At 42.5% G+C, this 24,924-nt stretch overlaps 1 protein-coding gene across 1 annotated transcript in view; it reads right to left on the bottom strand.

Annotated features, from left to right (window-relative positions):
* Window positions 1-2,746: 2,746 nt before the first annotated feature.
* ADIPOR1 (adiponectin receptor 1) overlaps window positions 2,747-24,924 on the bottom strand; it is a 61,462-nt gene continuing 39,284 nt past the window's right edge. The window contains exons 3-9 of the mRNA XM_044287284.1: window positions 22,851-22,993; window positions 21,036-21,161; window positions 15,012-15,183; window positions 14,476-14,662; window positions 11,952-12,139; window positions 4,396-4,589; window positions 2,747-4,190 (exon numbers count right to left, since the gene is read on the bottom strand). Of these exons, the coding sequence (XP_044143219.1) occupies window positions 4,062-4,190; window positions 4,396-4,589; window positions 11,952-12,139; window positions 14,476-14,662; window positions 15,012-15,183; window positions 21,036-21,161; window positions 22,851-22,988 (1,134 nt within the window). The 5' untranslated portion in view covers window positions 22,989-22,993 and the 3' untranslated portion in view covers window positions 2,747-4,061. The remainder of the gene's footprint in view (window positions 4,191-4,395; window positions 4,590-11,951; window positions 12,140-14,475; window positions 14,663-15,011; window positions 15,184-21,035; window positions 21,162-22,850; window positions 22,994-24,924) is intronic.

Here is a 24,924-nt window from a genome sequence, read left to right as displayed (position 1 = left end):
TTTGCCAAACCCCCCAAAAGGTGCACAACCCCTTTAAACAAAAGAATCAATTTAATCAAATTATTGAGTAATAAAAAAAGGTTTCAAAGTAATGAGTAAGGCCGAATGCACACAGCCGTGTTCCGCGGTATGCCGGGCTGGATTCCTGTTCAGAGCAGGAGCGCACGGCGTCATTGGTTGCCATGACGCCGTGCGCTTCACGCCGCCGCTGATCATACGAGTGTATTACTGTACAGCAGCGGCGGCGTGAAGCGCACGGCGTCATGGCAACCAATGACGCCGTGCGCGCCTGCTCTGAACAGGAAGCCAGCCCGGCATACCACGGTCCTCTCTTGGCCGCGGAACACGGCCATGTGCATTCGGCCTAAAGAACATATACATACTTTTTAGCTCAAGGTGATGGTAACAAATGAGACCATACATCTCACTAATCCATGTATAAACATGCTAAGTGCTACAAATTCACTCACAGCTCTAGCTGCTATATTAACATACCACCAAAGCAAACAGACATTAGAAATTCCATGCAAAAGGGTTAGAGTAGGTTTTGCTAAACTGAAAAAGTGTAGCTCAACTTATGTTACTTAAAGGGGTTGTCCGAGCTATATAAAAACCTCGGGCAACCCCTGTAAATGGCCTAAAATAACAAGTGAATGGATACTCAAATGTTTTCTGTGCTGTTTCTTAGAGCGCTGAGCTCCAGTCCTCTGGCTGCTAACATCTTCTTTGCTGCAGCAGTGACATTCCTTGCCACAGCAGCCCCAACCTTACATTGGACGTCTCTGCTGAAATGTGCGGGTATCCATACATTTGTCTTTATAGGCCGTTTACAGGGTTGCCTGAGTTTTTATATAACCTGGATAACCCCTTTAACTACACACAGATTTTATTGTCCTCCTCTCTGCATTGGTCAATAAAATTATAAGACTTAGTTTCTCTGCCTTTAGTTTGGCTGTAGTCAAAATAAATCAAACTGGACAGAAAAGTTATAGTAGATCCCTGTTCTGGCTCATGGAACATGACATGGAAAAACGCAGTGTCAAACCGGAGATGGAATGCAAGTAGGTTTTAAAAAAAATATAAAGTGGTAATATGTATAGAGCAAGGCTTTTGGTTGGCTTGCTAAGGAGGAATGTTTTATATTCAGCTTTAAGGAAACATAAAACATTATTTGAAAAGTGTGATTGCCATCAAATGCAGAAAGGCAAAGCTTGTATGCTTTGTTATGGATATTGATTATCTACCACTGCTGTAATTTACAAAAGTAGCATGCTTTCCTAACAAAGTGTTATTGCCTCCACCACCGTTTCAAAAGTCACCAACTTTGAGTTTCCCCGAACAAGCACAATAACATATGTGCTATTTTGGCTGGTTAAGAAATGACTGCTGGTTTCTGTCCCCATGGGATGTTAAAGGGGTTCTCCTAGACTGGGAAACTCTTTTTCATATGTCCATGAAGGGTGCAAAGGAAGGAAAAAAAAAATAAAATAAAATAAAAAAAACTCACTTGTGACTAGTTCCAGCGCAGAGCTCCCTTCTCCTCCACTTCCATTCGCCGATGACCATAAGTGTGACATGACATCTGTATGCCTGCTGTTGGCTTATCAAGGCGGCCAGAAGCAGAGGAGAAGAACAAATGACAGGTGAAAATAAAAAAATTATATATATATATATATATAAATTTTTAGTTTTTAAACCCATTCACTCTGCCTGGCCATCTGTCTTGGTCACGTAGAAACCTAATAAAGAAACATGTTAGGAAGAACAACAATGAGGGCATGAGGAAGCGCATACAAGGTTTGTGGATTGGCGTTCCTATGTATACTCTGGACTTCTCAAGTAATTCAAAATACATCAAGTTATTAGCATAAATCTGAGCATATACTGTCCTATATACATACTGTAATTACTAGGATGGGAGTTACCATAGTAGCATAACTGGTATATTTTTTTTTTTTTTACAATGAGCAAAGCATTACAAGGTGAAGATGTTTTGTGGTATCCAGTGTGCATCCTCTTTCTCAGTATTGTATACAAGATTTATAGCTTAAAAGGGGTTTTCCCATCTCAGATAATGGGGGCATATTGATAGGATATGCTCCCATTGTCGTATAGGTGCGGATCCTACACTGAGAACGGAGCCCCAAAAGTTGTGGAGAGCGCACTGTGTATGCGCAGCTGGCCTCCATTTATTTCTAAAGGGCCGCTGAAAAAAACCTGGGGGGCTCTGGCCACCGCGTTCCCCGCTCCATTATTGGTGTAGGCACCTATCAGACAATGGGGACATATCATAGCGATATGCCCCCATGGTCTCAGATGGGAATACCCCTTTAAGCACGTGGTATATTACAAATATTTAGTGCGAAAATACAGGATCTGAATCAAGCCTGGGAGTTCAGGAAAAGTCTTTTACAAAGACATTCCTATACAATCACATCCCTGGGCTAACTATATACAGCTCATGTACAGAGCTGTGATGCAGCTATGTACATCTGCCATGACAGATAATTTATTCCGATAAAAGTGATAGTCATAACCAAAATCAGCCATATTGTGTTACATCCTTGACTAAAGAACACAGAGCAACTAAAACATGAAAACACTATAAATACAGGTAACTGGACTAGATAACTCTTTCCAGAGAGAATATTGAAACTCCATTAGGCTTTCTCATTAAGAGGCAACCTAATGAAAAACTATGCATTTGTAAAAAATAAAAAAAAAGCTGCAATTTTTGGAGCCAAAGTCAAAAGTAGGTCAGGGGTTAAGGGGCAATTCTATAGGTAGGCTTTGGCTATAAAAACTGCATAAAAAAAATATATATGAGTGAAACCAACCTCAAAAAGGCCTTTGTTAGCATGATCAAGCCTATTAAACCAGGCATATTGCCTGTAGGGTTGATCATATTGATTAAAATCATACATTTCTTTTTAGCTTGCAATGATGCAGAGATATCTGGAGTTTTATATTTATGTAACTTGGGCAGTTCGAGCACTGAGGTGCTGGTGTAGCTCTTGGTGCGGTTCTACTTATACGCCCCTCAATGCTCAGTACACTCCCCCACCTCCCCTGTTGATTGACAAGGCTAGACACCCTTGTCTAATGGTGCATCTGCTGTGGCTAACTTAGTCACTGGTGGCCCAGTGTTATTATGGTGTATCAGTGTGTTTTTGCAAAATCATGCCTGGGAAGGCATGATTTTGCCAATGTGCTGTGGTCCATATGTAGGCATTCATTGGTGGCATCGGAGCCTCTGCAGAAGGGAGCGAGCACTGTGCGGGGAGAACAGAATACTTACTAAACTTTCCACCCGCTTAGCTACTGCGCTCCTCTGCTGTCTGAACCAGCTGGCACAACCACTCTTGGGTGGACTGAAGTCGCTGACAGAGGCTCTTCAAACCCGAAACAAATCACTGCACACTACAAAAGAGATCTGAATAGCTACAGCAGTTCTTGAGTGTCATGATGGTGAGAATGAGTGATATCAGGGTTAATAACCGCAGTCAAATCTGAACTGTCAAGTTTTGAGGAGTTCAGCTTTAGGGTCAAATACAATAACATTTTGTTTTATAGTTCTGTTAACGAGGACAGCAAACCCTCATATACTGGCATGTGTACATTGGTAAAGATTTATGTAATACAATAGGAACAAGTGCTCAACAAGTTGTCACCAAAGTGAAATTCCAGCTCCACTAATGCTTTCTCTCATTAGTACAAGAAGTTCCAAATCAGAAGAAGTGACTTCCTATAAAGTTTAGTTTATATGATTCCACAATGGCAGAAGAATGTTGAGTGACTGATATAAAATAATAGACCTAGTGCCTCTTTCCTCTTATCCCACAAGGCAATGTAAACGTATTGTTCAATATACACTTTAGCTTGATTTTTATCTTCCCATGTCCTGTATTCCATAGTGAGGAGTTATCATGCCCACTGCTTTACAACGGAGGTCTTCTGGGCATATTGTGAAAATACAGTTGGGTTCTAAAATTGGTTTAGTTCTCTAACTATCCCCGTATAAATCTCCAGAGGAAAAAGAAAAATCTACTAATGTCCAGACATTACAGAAGAGAGTCATCTGTGCAGCCACCCTCCAGCCCATAACGGAACTCCTGTAGGTTGGAGACGCCATAGAAGTGGATAAAGGCAGCAGCTACAACCAGGACATGAAAGATCTGGTGAGATTGAAACTGGAAAACAGGAAAGAAAATAGGGAAACCATTTTTAATTAACATACATTGCCCAACCTATGCAACTTATCTACAAGTTACAGTACCCCTCTTATTCTCCAATATAGCTGTAATGTTGACAGTTAACATGTACCTATTTTAGTATTCATAAAATACTCCTCCACCTACACTGTACATTACATCTAAACCTTAAAGACATATTTACCCAGATATCAAACTTTCCAGGGAAGAATCGTTCGGGGATCCGTGCTGCATAAAGGCCAGCTCCTGTTATATACATAACAGCCATTAGGAAAAACCAGCCCATCTGACCTACTGTAGTCGCTTTAACAAAGCCTTCTGCAATCGTGAAATGGAGAGTGGGAACAATGCCACTGAGACCAAGACCTAGAAATACACCTAGAAAGAACAGATGAATAATGGATTACCCTTGAGAAAAGTACATATTACACAGTATAGTATGTATTTAACATGTGTGTATACCTGACCAAACATATTGAAAAGGTAAGACACTGGGGGAAATTTATCAAAACTGGTTCTAAAGGTTAAAGGGAGTCTGTCACCTCCATATGGTCATATATCGTCGTGGCCAAAAGTTTTGAGAATTACATAAAAATTGGAAAAGTTGCTGCTTAAGTTTTTATAATAGCAATTTGCATATACTCCAGAATGTTATGAAGAGTGATCAGATGAATTGCATAGTCCTTCTTTGCCATGAAAATTTACTTAATCCCCAAAAAACTTTCCACTGCATTTCATTGCTGTCATTAAAGGACCTGCTGAGATCATTTCAGTAATCGTCTTGTTAACTCAGGTCAGAATGTTTACGAGCACAAGGCTGGAGATCATTAGGTCAGGCTGATTGGGTTAAAATGGCAGACTTGACCTGTTAAAAGGAGGGTGATGCTTGAAATCATTGTTCTTCCATTGTTAACCATGGTGACCTGCAAAGAAACGCGTGCAGCCATCATTGTGTTGCATAAAAATGGCTTCACAGGCAAGGATATTGTGGCTACTAAGATTGCACCTCAATCGACAATTTATAGGATCATCAAGAACTTCAAGGAAAGAGGTTCAATTCTTGTTAAGGCTTCAGGGCATCCAAGAAAGTCCAGAAAGCGACAGGATCGTCTCCTAAAGAAGATTCAGCTGCGGGATCGGAGTGCCACCAGTGCAGAGCTTGCTCAGGAATGGCAGCAGGCAGGTGTCAGCGCATCTGCACGCACACGGAGGCGAAGACTTTTGGAAGATGGCCTGGTGTCAAGAAGGGCAGCAAAGAAGCCACTTCTCTCCAAAAAAGCCATCAGGGACAAATTGATCTGCTGCAGAAAATATGGTGAATGGACTGCTGAGGACTGGGGCAAAGTCATATTCTCCGATGAAGCCTCTTTCCGATTGTTTGGGGCATCAGGAAAAAGGCTTGTCCGGAGAAGAAAAGGTGAGAGCTACCATCAGTCCTGTGTCATGCCAACAGTAAAGCATCATGAGACCATTCATGTGTGGGGTTGCATCTCATCCAAGGGAGTGGGCTCACTCACAATTTTGCCCCAAAACACAGCCATGAATAAAGAATGGTACCAAAACACCCTCCAACAGCAACTTCTTCCAACAATCCAACAACAGTTTGGTGAAGAACAATGCATTTTCCAGCACGATTGAGCACCGTGCCATAAGGCAAAAGTGATAACTAAGTGGCTCGGGGATCAAAACGTTGACATTTGGGGTCCATGGCCTGGAAACTCCCCAGATCTTAATCCCATTGAGAACTTGTTGGCAATTTTCAAGAGGCGGGTGGACAAACAAAAACCCACTAATTCTGACAAACTCCAAGAAGTGATTATGAAAGAATGGGTTGCTATCAGACAGGAATTGGCCCAGAAGTTGATTGAGAGCATGCCGAGTCGAATTGCAGAGGTCCTGAAAAAGAAGGGCCAACACTGCAAATACTGACTCTTTGCATAATGTCATGTAATTGTCGATAAAAGCCTTTGAAAGGTATGAAGTGCGTGTAATTATATTTCACTACATCACAGAAACAACTGAAACAAAGATCTAAAAGCAGTTTAGCAGCAAACTTTGTGAAAACTAATATTTGTGTCAAGTCTCAAAACTTTTGGCCACGACTGTACAGTGCTTACATGGCTCTGTAGCACACCTATACAGGATTGCAACGGTACCTTTGTTCTTTTCATTAGACTTGCACAAGCAGGAAAAACGAAGTTTAATTCATATGCAAATGAGCACTCGCAAGTGCCCAGGGACGGTGTTCAGTGTGTAGGTGCCCAGGCTGCTCTACCTTCTTTTCACTTTACTCCTCCCCAGCCTCTGCCTTTGCCCTGCCCTAAACGCCACCCCTGGGCACTTGCGAGTGCTCATTTGCATACGAATTAAACTTCGTTTTTCCTGCTTGTGCAAGTCTAAAGAAAAGAACAAAGGTACCGTTACAATCCTGTATAGGTATGCTACAGAGCCATGTAAGCACTGTATATGGCCATATGGAGGTGACAGACTCCCTTTAAATGGCTTACCCACTGCAGCTAATCTGATTCCACCTTTAATTTTTCAGAGCTCATTTGGAAAATGAAAAGTAGAATATGATTGGTTGTTATGGGCAACTACACCAGCTTTGATAAATTTCACAGATTTTTCCCAAGGGAAAGACTACAATGGCTAAATCTAAAATATGCTGAGCGGATCTTGTTCTTCAAAGTTGGCAGATCACTGCATGAAGGGACAGGCTGTAAAACATCACTGACACAAAGAAACAAAATTATATATTTTTTTACAAGCTGTTGACTAAAAGACGGCCATACACATTCAATAGCTGTCAGGTGAATGAACATTTGGCCATCTCAACAGACTCCTTCACAACTACCTCATACACTTTTGGGAGATAAGCTGCCACCAAAAGAAAATAAAGAATTGCGTGAAAATATTAATTTCCTCAGTCCTTCTCTCCCCAACATCATCTGTAGGGAGCTCCCCACATTACACTGTCGGCCGAACCTGCCGTCCTCGGCCGGGTTCAGCCAACAATACACTAATGTTTACAGGTCTTTAAAGGGGTTGTCCCATCTCAGACAATGGGGGCATACAGGTAGCATATGCACCCATTGTCTTATGGGTGCGGGTCCCACCGGAGCCCCGAAAGTGGTGTAGGGCACACTGCGCAGCCATCCTTCATTCATTTTCTATGGGGCCGCCGCAAATAGCCAAGCCCTGGCTCGGCTATTTCAGTCAGGCCCATAGAGGTGAATGGGAGCGGTAGTCGGTCATGCGTGGCATGCTCCTATTCACTTCTATGAGGAGACCGCTTGATGGTGGCCGGACCGGAGTCCTGAGATGAGATAACCCCTTTAACCACTTGGCGCCGCGCTAACGCCGAAAGGCGTCATTGCGGCGGCTCTCCCAGGCTACGCTAACGCCAATAGGCGTCATCTCGCGTGAGCCGAGATTTCCTGTGAACGCGCGCACGCAGGCGCGCGCGCTCACAGGAACGGAAGGTAAGCGAGTGGATCTCCAGCCTGCCAGCGGCGATCGCTCGCTGGCAGGCTGGAGATGTGATTTTTTTTAACCCCTAACAGGTATATTAGACGCTGTTTTGATAACAGCGTCTAATATACCTGCTACCTGGTCCTCTGGTGGTCCCTTTTGTTAGGATCGACCACCAGAGGACTCAGGTAGGTCAGTAAAGTAGCACCAAACACCACTACACTACACTACACCCCCCTGTCACTTATTAACCCTTTATAAACCACTGATCAGCCCATATAGACTCCCTGATCACCCCCCTGTCATTGATCACCCCCCTGTAAGGCTCCATTCAGAGGTCCGTATGATTTTTACGGATCCACGGATACATGGATCGGATCCGCAAAACGCATACGGACGTCTGAATGGAGCCTTACAGGGGGGTGATCAATGACAAGGGGGTGATCATGCATATAGATTTCCTGATCACCCCCCTGTCATTGATCACCCCCATGTCATTGATCACCCCCATGTCATTGATCACCCCCATGTCATTGATCACCCCCATGTCATTGATCACCCCCCTGTCATTGATCACCCCCCTGTCAGGCTCCATTCAGATGTCCGTATGTGTTTTACGGATCCACGCATCTATGAATCGGATCCGCAAAACGCATACGGACGTCTGAATGGAGCCTTACAGAGGGGTGATCAGTGACAGGGGGGTGATCACCCCATATAGACTTCCTGATCACCCCCGTGTCATTGATCACCCCCCTGTAAGGCTCCATTCAGATGTCCGTATGTGTTTTATGGATCCACGCATCTATGAATCGGATCCGCAAAACGCATACGGACGTCTGAATGGAGCCTTACAGAGGGGTGATCAGTGACAGGGGGGTGATCACCCCATATAGACTTCCTGATCACCCCCCTGTAAGGCTCCATTCAGACGTCTGCATATGTTTTACGGATCCACGCATCCATGGATCGGATCCGTAAAACGCATACGGACGTCTGAATGGAGCCTTACAGGGGGGTGATCACCTCATATACACTCCCTGATCACCCCCTGTCATTGATCACCCCCCTGTCATTGATCACCCCCCTGTAAGGCTCCATTCAGACGTCTGCATGTGTTTTACGGATCCACTCATCCATGGATTGGATCCGCAAAACGCATACGGACGTCTGAATGGAGCCTTACAGGGGGGTGATCAATGACAGGGGGGTGATCACCCTATATACACTCCCTGATCACCCCCCTGTCATTGATCACCCCCATGTAAGGCTCCATTCAGACGTCCGTATGTGTTTTGCGGTCCCGATCTATGTATCCGTGGATCCGTAAAAAACATATGGACGTCTGAATGGAGCCTTACAGGGGGGTGATCAATGACAGAGGGGTGATCAGTGACAGGGGGGTGATCACCCCATATAAACTCCCTGATCACCACCCTGTCATTGATCGCCCCCCTGTAAGGCTCCATTCAGACATTTTTTTGGCCCAAGTTAGCGGAAATATATATATTTTTTTGTTTGTTTTTTCTTACAAAGTCTCATATTCCACTAACTTGTGTCAAAAAATAAAATCTCACATGAACTCACCATACCCCTCACGGAATCCAAATGCGTAACATTTTTTAGACATTTATATTCCAGACTTCTTCTCACTCTTTAGGGCCCCTAAAAAGCCAGGGCAGTATAAATACCCCACATGTGACCCCATTTCGGAAAGAAGACACCCCAAGGTATTCCGTGAGGGGCATATTGAGTCCATGAAAGATTTACATTTTTGTCCCAGGTTAGCGGAAAGGGAGACTTTGTGAGAAAAAAAAATAAAAAAAAATTCCGTTAACTTGTGCCCAAAAAAAAAATTTCTATGAACTCGCCATGCCCCTCATTGAATACCTTGGGGTGTCTTCTTTCCAAAATGGGGTCACATGTGGGGTATTTATACTGCCCTGGCTTTTTAGGGGCCTGAAACCGTGAGAAGAAGTCTGGGATCCAAATGTCTAAAAATGCCCCCCTAAAAGGAATTTGGGCCCCTTTGCGCATCTAGGCTGCAAAAAAGTGTCACACATCTGGTATCGCCGTACTCAGGAGAAGTTGGGGAATGTGTTTTGGGGTGTCATTTTACATATACCCATGCTGGGTGAGAGAAATATCTTGGTCAAATGCCAACTTTGTATAAAAAAATGGGAAAAGTTGTCTTTTGCCAAGATATTTCTCTCACCCAGCATGGTTATATGTAAAATGACACCCCAAAACACATTCCCCAACTTCTCCTGAGTACGGCGATACCAGATGTGTGACACTTTTTTGCCGCCTAGGTGGGCAAAGGGGCACACATTCCAAAGAGCACCTTTCGGATTTCACAGGTCATTTTTTACACATTTTGATTTCAAACTACTTACCACACATTAGGGCCCCTAGAATGCCAGGGCAGTATAACTACCCCACAAGTGACCCCATTTTGGAAAGAAGACACCCCAAGGTATTCCGTGAGGGGCATGGCGAGTTCCTATAATTTTTTATTTTTTGTCACAAGTTAGCGGAAAATGATGATTTTTATTTTTTATTTTTTTTTCTTACAAAGTCTCATATTCCACTAACTTGTGACAAAAAATTAAAAATTCCAGGAACTCGCCATGCCCCTCACGGAATACCTTGGGGTGTCTTCTTTCCAAAATGGGGTCACTTGTGGGGTAGTTATACTGCCCTGGCAATTTAGGGGCCCTAATGTGTGCGAAGTAGTTTGAAATCAAAATCTGTAAAAAATGGCCGGTGAAATCCTAAAAGGTGCATTTTGGAATATGTGCCCCTTTGCCCACCTAGGCTGCAAAAAAGTGTGACACATCTGGTATCGCCGTACTTTGGGGAAGTTGGGGAATGTGTTTTGGGGTGTCATTTTACATATACCCATGCTGGGTGAGATAAATATCTTGGTCAAATGCCAACTTTGTATAAAAAAAATGGGAAAAGTTGTCTTTTGCCAAGATATTTCTCTCACCCAGCATGGGTATATGTAAAATGACACCCCAAAACAAATTCCCCAACTTCTCCTGAGTACAGCGATACCAGATGTGTGTCACTTTTTTGCCGCCTAGGTGGGCAAAGGGGCACACATTCCAAAGTGCACCTTTCGGATTTCACAGGCCATTTTTTACACATTTTGATTGCAAAGTACACATTTGGGCCCCTAAATTGCCAGGGTAGTATAACTTCCCCACAAGTGACCCCATTTTGGAAAGAAGACACCCCAAGGTATTTCGTGATGGGCATAGTGAGTTCATGGAAGTTTTTATTTTTTGTCACAAGTTAGTGGAATATGAGACTTTGTAAGAAAAAAAAAAAAAAAAAAAAAACCATCATCATTTTCCGCTAACTTGTGACAAAAAAAATAAAGTTCTATGAACTCACTATGCCCATCAGCGAATACCTTAGGGTGTCTACTTTCCGAAATGGGGTCATTTGTGGGGGGTTTCTACTGTCTGGGCATTGTAGAACCTCAGGAAACATGACAGGTGCTCAGAAAGTCAGAGCTGCTTCAAAAAGCGGAAATTCACATTTTTGTACCATAGTTTGTAAACTTTTACCCAAACCATTTTTTTTTTTACCCAAACATTTTTTTTTTTATCAAAGACATGTAGAACAATAAATTTAGCGAAAAATTTATATATGGATGTCGTTTTTTTTTGCAAAATTTTACAACTGAAAGTGAAAAATGTCATTTTTTTGCAAAAAAATAGTTAAATTTCGATTAATAACAAAAAAAGTAAAAATGTCAGCAGCAATGAAATACCACCAAATGAAAGCTCTATTAGTGAGAAGAAAAGGAGGTAAAATTAATTTGGGTGGTAAGTTGCATGACCGAGCAATAAACCGCTAAAGTTGTGGAGTGCCGATTTGTAAAAAAGGGCCTGGTCACTAGGGGGGGTATAAACCTGTGGTCCTTAAGTGGTTAAGTGCAGTCATCTCCCAATATAAGGACCTTAGAATAGAACTTTCAATCACACTGTACTTTTACTACTGAGACGCAATGAACTGTAAGAGCACAACAGGGTTGTACTTGACTTGCATACTACACTATAGCACCAGTTCAATCATGGTATTTACTATACAGAACACATTCCTTTGTGTTGTATGATAGAAATGTAAAGGGGATAATTCCAATGTAATACTGGATTACTGTTAACTCACACATTACATATAAATGGCATCAGCATCTAATAATTATACATGTAAACGCATGTAACCAGAATTTCTGCTGCATATGATGACTATTACCTGCTCGTGTAGGTCTATGCTTTGGCGTGGAAAAGCGATCCCATTGTGCTACAACAATTGCACTGATGCCCAGCACACAGACTATGGATAAGTATATGAGACGTGGTTGAGGGGAGCAGTAGAACGAGTAATACAGCCAGGGCACAAAGCTTCCCATGATCAGTAGGGCAATACCAGAGTAGTCCAGCCTAGAAAATCAGAGTGGTTAATGCAGAGATGCATTCAAGGAAATACTAATATCCCAGTCCTGCAAATTACATCTTTTCCCGTCCAAGCACCAAACAAACACCAACTATTTTCAGGTAATTTGTATAGTTTCTGAAGACATTCATGTCAACTACTCGTGATGAAGAATATGTGATAGCTTCCACTGATTTTTAAAGCACATTTACAATATCAAGCGACAATACATCTAAGCATTACTGACTGTATAATGCACTGATCAACACAAACCGCAATTAAACCAGAATGACATATTGTGGGAAGAACATTGCACACTTGTGAGGTCTGATATTGGCCCAAAACAGATTTCCGGAGTGAAAGAACCAATAGAAAGCTCAACAGTACTGCTAAGGTTTCTTTTACTGAAAACCTAAAAACATTCCAAGCGCCCGGCTACTAATTTGATTGACCTTAGCTTCATGGCCTTTTACACTGGCAAATATTGCGCAAAATTGTACGACATGTCCTACTTTTATTCTGGCCGCCTCTCGCCAGGTTTGCCGTGCTGCCACCGGAACTTCGTCCGGTTCCCATTATAGTCAATGGGGCCGGAGTGGTAGTCTGGGGGCACGCGTGCACTAGCGGCAGCACGGATCTGACAGGCTGTTCACCGGCCGTAACAGCCTGAATGAGTTCCTTGCTGCTAATGTGAAACTAGCTTAAGATGTCTGTTTGTGTCTGCAGGGATAAGAGATGGCTGAAAGAAATCATCATGGTGGTGTGATCCGAATGGAGAAGATGAGGAAACAGAACACGTATATCAGAGGAGATGTCACTGGATGCAAGAGGTATGTGGTGCTGTATTACCCTTTACTCTGTATGTTTTGTAGCACTTTATGTAATGTTTTCCAAGTATGGGCTGGAAGGAAGGAGTTAGGTTGAGATTTCGGCATGCAGGGGTGGCGCTGTTTCTATGTTTGCTTCAGGCAGCAGAAAGGCTAGGTGCACCCCTGCCCCAAAGCATTGACAGACTGCCCGTGACCACACCATTGAATTCTTGTTCCCGGCCAGCAGTATCCCTACATTATACATGCAGCATAGCCTTCCTAGAACCGATGTGCAAGGCACGTGCCGATCTGCAAGGGCAAATCGCCCACTTCCAGAAACAGATGTGGTGAGAACACGCAGTGTAAAAGACAGCCGGGTGGGGAGTGAGTCCAGAGATGCAGGTAAGCTGCCTGCAGAGCACGGAGCCAGCCTGCAGAAGTGGCACGGGGTTGCAGTTTGAGTGGAGCTTAAACCAATATGGCATGTTGAGATAGGAGACCCACCAATTATAAGCACCGTGTCATGGAGAAAATCAACTAGGGAGAGCCTCTGCTATACAAAACTAATACCGAAAAATTAGAACTACGGCTCCACCATATTTGATAATAAGAAAAATCTTTATTGAATAAAAATTTTGACCGATATTAATCGCATGTAAAAACAGCAGTAAACAGGCATATTTGGTGAGGAAAGAACCCTGAAGGGAACTGGGGGATCGACACACACACACGAGCATACAAGAGTGCAAGAAATGCAACATAAGGACCAAGAACAAGAAACACCAGACATACAAATCCGATAGGAGTATAGGTAGGCAAATGTGGAAATCAAGGAATATAATAAAATACCCAAAGAGCGCGCCGATCCCCAAGTCATTTGCCTACCTATACTCCTATCGGATTTGTATGTCCGGCGTTTCTTGTTCTTGGTCCTTATGTTGCGTTTCTTGCGCTCTTGTATGCCCGTGTGTGTCAATGCCCCGGTTCCCTTCAGGGTTCTTTCCTCACCAAATATGCCTGTTTACTGCTGTATTTACATGTGATAATATCGGTCTAAATTTGTATTCAATAAAGATTTTTCTTATTATCAAATATGGTGGAGCCGTAGTTCTAATTTTTGGGTATGTTGAGATATGAGGTTGAAATTTGAAGTTGAGGTATGAAGGGGCATTGAGGTTAGGGGGGCCCAAGCTGAACTCTTACACCAGGGCCCATGAGCCTTTAGGTACACCCCTAGAGGGTTCTGAACAAATCTGAATATATAATTGTCATTGGAGCTAGATTAAGATTAACCAGGGCCAATATTTAAAAAACTGGCAACCTTAAAGAATAAATGTCATTACATGTTTTACATAAAGAGCACAAGTGACTATAAGAAATATTGTAACATATCCTCTTGATGCTTCTTTCTTCTCTTATTGGGCTCCTCTTCACAAACTCTTACGTCACTGCTCATATGAAGAGGGGCAAGTACGTAAGTGTGTTCACTGCACTGCTTACAAGTATCTAAACAGCACGAATATGAAAATACTTACTTAGAGAATGTGCGGGATACTTTCTCTGAGTGACAGTACACAGTGTGAAACAGCCAGGAAAAGCTGAGACACAACACGGCCCCCAAAAAGAACATTCCAAAAACCACCTTTTCTTGCAGGGGAGCCATGAAGTACATGTTAGGTCTAAGCATCGTCAAAACCCCCAGGAAAAGGAATAGTAGAAAACCTGTGAATGGAGCGAAGTAATGAAAACCAAACTAAAGTGAGAAAAAATATACAAGCTGGAAAACAGGATGCATTTAAAAGACGACTAAAAACTTACTGTACTCTGATATTTTTCTGAGCGCAGTGCTCTTTTAATAGGTTAACAAGAGCATTTAGAAAATTATGAACATATTCTACTAAAGATAGTCATCAAACTTGCTCACTAACACATCAACTGAACCTGCATGGCGAGAGTGTAAACACATCTGGTTTTCGGCAGAGTTTGTATATACATGGCAGCACAGATGCCATGCTTCCTACCCACCCATTTATAATAAGCTTCCATTATACAGTATTCACCAGTAACATACCTAGTAAATGAGTCCATATATTTCCAGTCTCAGTATGTATTCTGAAAATGCTCCTGAAGCAGGCGCGGAATGAAGGCATTGGTGGACGGTGTCCATGCAAAAGATAATCATTGTCCTTAAGCCAATCAGGGAGCACATCATAAGGAATTACTCTCCACCGGCCTTCCCATACCTTTTTATAAAAAATAGAAAAATGTAGATTTATATTAAAACCTGAATACCAATATGCACACTGTAAAGTCAACTAGGAATTTAAACACAGTCATTTCATTAAGCCACCATATGTATGCAAACTCCATAAGATTGGTAACAGTTTGGACTGAGCCCTCATTGAGATACTCCAGCATAGCTTCTCTTAGAAAGCCTTCAGTTAACCCATAACACGTTAGACTTACCGGCCGACCATTTCTGGGCTCTGTTTTTGACCCCTTTTTGAATATTGGTGCCACACTTGCCAAGAGCCAATCATGTGGAACAGATCCTGTCATTCTAGAGTCCTTAAATATAAGAAATAAGGGTCTGTCTCTTACATTAATTCACTGTCTGGAAAATTTTGGGGGGTATACATCTCAGTGGAAACAAAAAATATCACAGAAATTTAGGACGCTAAAACTAATATGTTTTATTAATACTAGTTAAAAAACAGGGGAAATGTGAAACATGATTCACTCATATGTAAAATCTTCTATCAAAGATGCCTAATAATCTGGTTGGGTCTATTTTACACACCCAATACCGATATGAAGGTGGATTACAAAACAAAATAGGGTGGATGGTGTCTATAGTAAGTATGAGAGCGCCTGATGGTCAGTGTTCTGCTCACTGAAGTAAGACCAGCTCCCACAGACTGACCCCTTATACATGTTACCCACCGGCTGGTTATTTATGACAACACACAGCCAAAATGGGAATACTCTCTAGACACCTCACCACCTGCCCACCACTAACAAAAGCTACCATATATGTTGCATCACATGCTCGATGCATTTCATCAAAGAATCATCAGGAGCGGATGTAAAGCAAGGTAGAAGAGCATGTAGTGGAAACTTATTCTGCCACACTGGTGTTGTGTGACAGAATCTCCGGCTCTACTGCGGCCGTGCCAACTGGCGGGATATAAATGGGAGTGAGCCACACCCCCTAGAGGAGTGAAGAACAAGCAGCCAATGGGATACGCACAAAGGAGGAGCTGAAGTGCCTTACCCCTTCGCGTCAGCCGCGGCCGGACAAGATAAATCCAGCCTCCTCTCCTTACTAGTTAGCAGGGACGATGTGCGCAGGTCGCCTATCGGGACATGTAACTGAATAGGGACACTATGAGAACGGTGATGATGAATGGCGAATTGAACAAAGCCATGGCCGCTATACGTTCCAAGATAGTGACGTCACGATTTCTAAGTTAGTGAATCCATATGAGGGGCTAGTGGATCACTAGATGTAAATATCATAATTTGGAAGTTATATGGTGAACTCATAGTATATGGGCAAGTGGAACATTAGATGCAGCCAGCCATTTAAGATGCAACATAGTAACAGCCAAGGCCCAAAAATCAGAGACAATGTACATGAGAAGAAACTATAAAGAACATCTGTTACGGTGGTGATATTAAAGCGCTGTTAATAAACCGGGAATTGGGGCCACAGTTAATGGTAATGCACATTTATGGTAATCCATGTTGGGCCCATAACCATGTCAGGGTTATTTATAAACGGGCCCAGTCAACCATAAAATAAGTGGCTGCTATTATTGCTCCTCATACAATGTATGACTCAGGGTTAAAACCCAACTGCCGGGATATAAATGGGAGTTAGCCACACCCCTTGGAGGAGTGAAGAACACGCGGCCAATGGGACACGCACAAAGGAGGAGCTGTCACACAACACCAGTGTGGCAGCATAAGTTTCCACTACATGCTCTTCTACCTTGCTTTACATCCGCTCCTGATGATTCTTTGATGAAACGCATCGAGCATGTGATGCAACATATACGGTAGCTTTTGTTAGTGGTGGGCAGGTGGTGAGGTGTCTTGAGAGTATTCCCATTTTGGCTGTGTGCTGTCATAAATAACCAGCAGGTGAGTAACATATATAAGGGGTCAGTCTGTGGGAGCTGGTCATACTTCAGTGAGCAGAACACTGACCATCAGGTGCTCTCATATTTACTATAAACACCATCAACCCTATTTTGTTTTGTAATCCACCTTAATATCGGTATTGGGTGTGTAAAATAGACCCAACCAGATTAGGCATCTTTGATAGAAGATTTTACATATGAGTGAATCATGTTTCACATTTCCCCTGGTTTTTAACTAGTATTAATAAAGCATATTAGTTTTAGCGTCCTAAATTTCCGTTATATTTTTAGTTTCCACTGAGATGTATACTCCCAAAAAATTTCCAGATAGTGAATTAATGTAACAGACAGACCCTTATTTCTTATATTTAAGGACTCTAGAATGACATAATCTGTTCCACATGATTGGCTCTTGATAAGGGTGGCGCCAATATTCAAAAAGGGGTCAAAAACAGAGCCCAGAAACTGTCGGCCGGTAAGTCTAACATATGTTATGGGTTAACTGAAGGCTTTCTAAGAGATGCTATGCTGGAGTATCTTAATGACGGCTCAGTCCAAACTGTGTTACCAATCTTATGGAGTTTGCATACATATGGTGGCTAAATGAAATGACTGCGTTTAAATTCCTAGTTGAAATTGTATTATATTATGGTCACTATTTGCCAGGTGTCCCCCAACCTGCAAGTCTTTTGCTCTGCCAGGTCTATTGGTTAATACGAAGTCCCCTTGTAAGATCTTGTACCAGTTGGGAAAGGTTATGGTCTTTAGTTACTGACAAGAATCTATGAGGGAGATCAAAACTGGTGCAAGGGAAAACAGGCTTCGGCTACTTTCACACTCGCGTTTGGTGCAGATCCGTCATGGATCTGCACAGAAGGATACGTTCAGATAATAGAAACCGCATGCATCCGTTCAGAACGGATCAGTTTAACATAGCCAAGAGGGAGCCGTCTTGAACACCATTGAAAGTCAATTGAGGACGGACCAGTTTTCAATTGTGCCATATTGTATCATAGAAAACAGATCCGTCCCCATTGACTTATATTGTGTGTCAGGACGGATCCGTTTGGCTCAGTTTCGTCAGACGGACACCAAAACACTGCAAGCAGCATTTTGGTGTCAGTCTCCAAAGCGGAATGGAGACAGAACAAAGGCAAACTGATGCCTTCTGAGCGGATCCTTTTCCATTCAGAATGCATCAGGGCAAAACTGATCCTTTTGGACCGCTTGTGAGAGCAAACAGAAAGCCAAAATGCCAGTGTGAAAGTAGTCTTAGTTGCCCATAGCAACCAGATTCCTACTTTCATTTTCCAAAGTAGCTCTGAAAAATATAAGGTGGAATCTGATTGGTTGCAATAGGCAACTAAGCCAGTTTTCCTTTTGCAAAAATCTCCCCCTATTTTTTTTAATGAAATCGACAGGTTTCAGTTTCCCAGTCTATATCTGGGTAGTTGAAGTCTCCCATAATACTGACCTCTGCTGCCTCGTATATTTCCATTAGTAATAGATTTCTGAGAACTCTGTTATATTAGGGGGCTAATCTATCCATATATTATTATTGTTTTTCCCTCCATGTACTTCTACCCACAGAGACTCCACATATTCATTACTCTCACTTTCCAGAATACAAGGCTTAAATGGGTATTCCAATCTAAGACAATTGGGGCATATCGCTAGGCAGCAGGCAAAGTCCCGGAGGGTGCACCGCGCATGCGCGGCTGCCCTGCATTAATTTCTATGCGGCCACCGAAAATAGCGGTGATGGCTCGGCTACTTCCGTTGGCTCCATAGAAATGAATAGGTGCAACGACAGCGCATGCGCAGTGCACTCCCATTCACTTCTATGGGTAGAGCGCTTGGTGGTAAGTTTGTAATAAAGTACATTCCAAGGTTTAGGTACAAAAATTCCATGAATTTCAGCTTATACCCTTTTCCATAGAATGAGCACATCATCAATAAAATGCAACATACAGGAGGGAATAGGTATAGTGCAAATTTGTCTGCATGTAGATTTAAAAACTGCACCCCAGAAACAAAAACTAAAATTGACAATTATTGAGGAAGATTCTACTTGTTTCATATCAGCATCAGATTTTTCAGCCACCGATGATATAAACATAGTTTTACCAGTAAAATGTTTAAGGGGTTGTCCGGGCTATAGATATTGATGAACTATCCATCAGGATAAATCATCAATATCAGATTGGTGGGGGTCTGACACCCAGCAACACCACCGATCAGCTTTTCTAAAGAGCTGCAGTGCTCTTGAGACAGCTGTTTCCTCTTCAATGTTTACCTGCAAGTTGTCTCCCTTGTTCTGGTGGTGCAGTGTAATTACAGCTTTCTCTCCAGTTCACTTGAAAGAGATAACAACTGCAATTAAACTTCACCAACATTGCAAGAGAGACAGCATGCATCTGAAGAGGATGCAGCGCTTGCATATGCCTCGTGACCCCTGCAATCAGCTCATCAGAAGGGGGTGTCAGAAGTCAGATACCTGCCAATCTGATCGTGAGGGACTATGGTCCCTAGGGATCTAGATCCCATGGGTGAGATTTCCCACCCCCCTTCTCCACCCTCCATTAACTATTCTACCCCTCATAACCAACCAGTTATAATTTTTTGACTAACCACTTTACCCTTCCTACCATTTTTATTATTTTGTCAGTTCTGTCCTTTTATTTGGATTCTTTTCAACTCTGTCTTCAATATACAGTACTTCAATATCTCACTATATCTTCAGCTTACACTTATATTTGAGTCATTAACACATACATCATATCACCCTTATCCTCTTCTGTATATCCAGTAATTATAGCTTAATACTCCCATAGACTATCAGTGTCCATCACATCTTCCCATTTTGCAGCCGTAGCTTAATTATCCTTGTTTTAGCATCCCCTCCTTTTCTCCCTCCTATTACACTATTTACATATACCCAACATACCAGGATCCCCCCATTATGTATTTACATTGTAGGAAGTTTCCGTACAATAAGGGCATAGTGCTTGCCCTCTTCAGCCTCACCGTGCGCTATGCACATGCGCGCGCCTCTTGACCGGGTGACGTCAGACACCCGATGCGTCACCTCCTGGAAGACGCTACATTCCAACCCCTATGTAAAGGTGGCACGCCCGAACTGGCGTCCGCTTCCATAGCACACATGTCCAACTGAGGCCACAGGTACTGTACTCTATGCCCCTCTCCATGATCCTTTATATATACCCAACAGTAGTATATGTACTTGATTATATTATAGGGACTTAATTATATTATAGGGATGTAGTGGATATTCATGCACTTGTCCATTCCCTACTTGATTGCCTTCATTTCTCCAGTGACCTTCACCCTCCATAATTATTCTTATGTATACCCAATTGTACTATATATATATATATATATATATATACACCTTAATGTAACTAATTACACTGTTTGGACTTATATACAGAGGATATTTATGCACACTATACACCCATTTATCCCCTACTTTATTTGCCCTTTTCTCCTCTGAACCATTTTTACCGAGAGTGATATACGATTGCTAATCCAGCCAGCATATATACATATACTTTCCCTATTTATATGAAAAAGCATCTACCATTTATTGGCATTTTAATGCTACATCCTGATTATTTTTATTATCAGTTTGCAATCTAGTTTATCCCATAAGATATTGTTTTATATTCCTTCTGGATATCATGATAAAGGTCATTACCCGACTGAAACGTTGGGGTTTCTTTCATGGCCGGTTACATTGACACTTTCTCTGTATTGAACAAAATGATGTAAAATAAAACGTTATGTATTAAAAGCATCTTCTGAAAAAAAAAAAAAAAAAAAAAATTTGGTGTGCTGTGGATTTCTCCTTTGAAAGCTGATAGTGATGACCGATCCTTGGCATAGGTCATCAATATCTTTAGCCCTGACAACTCCTTTAATTTTCTCACCTTATAAACAAACTCTTCCATTTTCTCCATGGCATGATGTGCTTGAAGTGGTAAGGTCAGTACTCTAACCTCCTCCTCCTCCTCCTCTTCTTCTTGAGCCAACTTTGCTGCTTGGCTTTCATTTCCCTATAGCAGAATCAGGCATTATTTCATTTCAAAACATCTAATATCACTGGACTATCTGTTACAAGGAAACAAATCTTTGGTTCACCGTTTCTGCTATCTACCCGAGTAGATTACTGGGTCTCAAGTATCTTTAAGGGGAAGAACAATATATTTAGTCTAACAAGTAAAATCATCACTAATAAAAACGATCAGGATTGCAATACACCATGAACACAAACCTGCACCTCTGCAACTCATTTCATTTTGCTCCAATAGTACATTGGGAGGGATTGTCTCACTAAGCCAACCACACTAAATAATAGCGATCTCCCTCTATAAGCTCACTTCTCGCTCCATTGGAATCCAGCCATTCATTTACTATATGGACAATCAGACATGGTCGCCATGTAATACTACATTACACCGATTGTGGAAATGTCAGGGTGGTCTGGCTGGCTGTATCTTCCCTCAGTCAGTCTTCATTGGGCATCCCCTTTAAACACTGTACCTTGTAGTTTCTGATATAGTGAAGGTTAGGCATCAGACCATAGCGACCTCTATGGATAGCTCCTGGCACATGCAATAAATAGACCCATTGGCCCACATTATACCAATTGATTTTTTTTTGTCTCTAAGTACTCACCACAGGTTTCGTTCTTCTACTGCATTTAAAAAAAAAAAAAATATCTATCTAGCTATCTATCTATCTCTGTGAAATATTTTTAAAGGGGTTCTCCGGAATGATTTAAAATGGCTGCCAGCAACCTGTCCCAGGATGTGAGCAGTATTGGTTAACTTACCCTTGCAGAGCCATTTAGGGGAGTGACTTGGTCTCAATACACAATATGATCTGGCACTTGCATATACAGCATACTGGTGAGTTTTTCTGTCAGGCTGCTCAGCCATAATAGCATATCGTAGGCAGCATCCCACCATTGTAGAGCAGTGTAGTGAGGCCCGCCCCCTCTCCCACCTAGGCAGCTCTAAGTGGTGGCAAACAGTTTTATTCATATTCTAGGACAGGTTTCTGGTGGCCATTTTAAATGATTTGCATTGAACCCATTTAATAATGGCCTTCTGAGAAGCACCTGATACATTGTGTGTGCCTGAAGCTTCATCTGAAAGATTCCCCGACAGAAGCCTCAGCATAGGCAATGGGAAAAGTGGCTTAAAGGGATTGTGTCAGCATGGACAATGGGGGCATATCGCTAGGATATGCCCCTGTTGTCTTATAGGTGTGGGTCCCACTGCTGGTAACCGCACTTATATCGAGAACAGAGCCCCGCAATGTTGTGCCCGGGGGACTCCGGTATGGCCATCACCAAGCCGTCTCCCCATAGAAGTGAATGGGAGCGTACCGCACACGCACGGCCCCCGCTCCCATTCATTTCTATGGGGCCAACAGAAATAGCCAAGCCAGCAATCAGCCATTTTCGCCAGCTCCATAGAAAAATTTATGGAGGTTGGCTGCGCATGCGCAATCCTTCATTTGCGGGGCTCCGTTCTCGATAAAGGTGTGGGTCCCAGTGATGGGAGCCGCACCTATAAGACAATGGGGGCATATCCTAGCGATATGCCCTCCATTGTCCATGACGCGACAGCCCCTTTAAACACTTTACAGATACCTTATAGACACAAGCAGAAAATAAAAGGTATATTTTATGCAAAAGGAGTGATATATTCAGCAATCACACGTTGCTGTATACTTACAGAGTTTGATGCCTGGCCCTTTCTTTCTCTTCCTGTTTCCAAGAGTGGCCCCAATTCTGTCAGCTCCATGTCTTCAGCATCTCCCCGAGTACTGCTGGGCAAGCCGCTTTCTTGCCCCGACACTTTACAAGTGGCCATCTGGCCTGTGTATGAAGGATTGGGAGAAGGTAATTAAATAGCAGTTTAAAAAAATAAAAAATAAATAAATTAATACAAAACTATAAACAAGTAATTTTTCCTTCTTACTAGTGATCGACCGATTATCGGTTTTACCGAAATTAATCGGCCGATATTCAGGATTTTGACCGCTACCGGTATCAGCATCTATTTTGCTGATATTTTGCGCTCTCCGTGTTCCTTCAGCAGCACAGGGGAGAAGGAAGCAGTGTCTCCCTCCCCCCTGTGCTGCTGCCACCAATGAGAGGAGGGAGTACAAGAGAAGGGGAGGGGCTGTGGCCACTGCACCACCAATGAAGAGAAATCTCTCATTTATTCAAATTGAACAGGAGGCGGGAGCTGGCTGCAGAATCACATAGCCGACTCCCGACCTCTATGAACTATAGCTGCGATCCGCGGTAGTTAACCCCTCAGGTGCCGCGGATCGCAGCTACCGCTCATAGAGGTCGGGAGCCAGCTATGTGATAATGCAGCCAGCTCCAGCCTCCTGTATATAAACAAATGAGAGATTTCTCTTCATTGGTGGCGCAGTGTACCCAAAGCCCCCACCCCCCTCCTTCCCCCCAGCATTAAATCATTGGTGGATCCCCTCTCCCCTGCTCCTCCTATCGGAGCCCCAGCAGTGTAATCCTGGGGCTCCGATCGGTTACCATGGCAGCCAGGACGCTACTGAAGCCCTGGCTGCCATGATAACATCCCTGATGCTGTGTGCACAAAGCACAGAGCAGCAGGGACAGTGTGAGCTCCTAATCACCCTGATAGAGATCTATCAGGGTGAATAGGACAAGGGTTCTAGTCCCTAAGGGGGCTAAAAGTTAGTAAAAAAATAAAACTAACAAAAAAAAAAGTTAAAAAAAAACAAAAAATAAAACACCAACATATTAAGTATAAATGAAAAAGAAAGATTTACAAAAAATAAAAAATACACATTAACAATAAACATTAATTTTCAGCAGATGTGTAGGATTTTTTTTTTTTTTTTTCTTCCAAAAATGAAAATTCACAGAATATCAGTAGAAATTATCAGCATCGGCCCAAAAAAAATAAAATAAAATAAAATATTGGTTGATCCCTACTTCTTACTGTAGCTAACCATAGACAGAGAGTTGATGCTGATTGCCTATCCTCAGTACAGGTAATAACCTATCAGTGTGGGGGGGGGGGGGGGGGGGGGGTCCGACCCCCGGTACCCCTTCTGATCCATGTTTTCGTTTTAATGCTAATGTGGGAACTACACAATTACATCTACTGTGTAGTGAAGTGAAGCCAGCAGTGCTGCAGCTACACACTTTGTCCACTACACAAAGGATGGCGTTGTGAACTTCTGGCACAACTGTGTCAGACGAAGCCGCTGAGGTGAAACGCGCGTCGAGGTCTTGCGCTTTTGGGCTTACACTTGCGTCCATCATGTCCTCAGGTACGTTCCATGTATAGTACCACGGTATATCTATACATGGTCTCACTTCACATCCATATTAGGCCCAGGATACCATCCGTGGGACATCATCATATTTTGATATCCAGTGACCGCTTTTATTTGTGACATTTACCATATATGTCTGAGTCTTGGATGTCCATGTATATACAATTTTTGTTGATGTGAGGTCCATGAACAATCAGTGATCTATTGATCCTGTTGCATAGCATATACCCCTTGCTGGGTTTATCTTATTTTCTACGCAGGATTGATTGTTCATGCACCACAATTATCTCTACCTGTAGGCTATCAATTCTTATTTGTGTGGACATACATGGTCCCGCAATTGTGTATACTGCCCTATGTTTCTCTGTATACTGTTTTCCATCCTGTCTTTTCCCTTATTTATTATATTCGAGAATAAAGTGATATTTTGATATACTATCTCCACTTGCTTTTTTTGCTTATAGATTAGATACT

The sequence above is a fragment of the Bufo gargarizans genome, chromosome 3 (assembly GCF_014858855.1).
Source record: "Bufo gargarizans isolate SCDJY-AF-19 chromosome 3, ASM1485885v1, whole genome shotgun sequence".
NCBI classification, from domain to species: domain Eukaryota; kingdom Metazoa; phylum Chordata; class Amphibia; order Anura; family Bufonidae; genus Bufo; species Bufo gargarizans.
The sequence above is the reverse complement of the archived record's forward strand: the minus strand, read 5'-3'. Positions and strand labels throughout refer to the sequence as shown.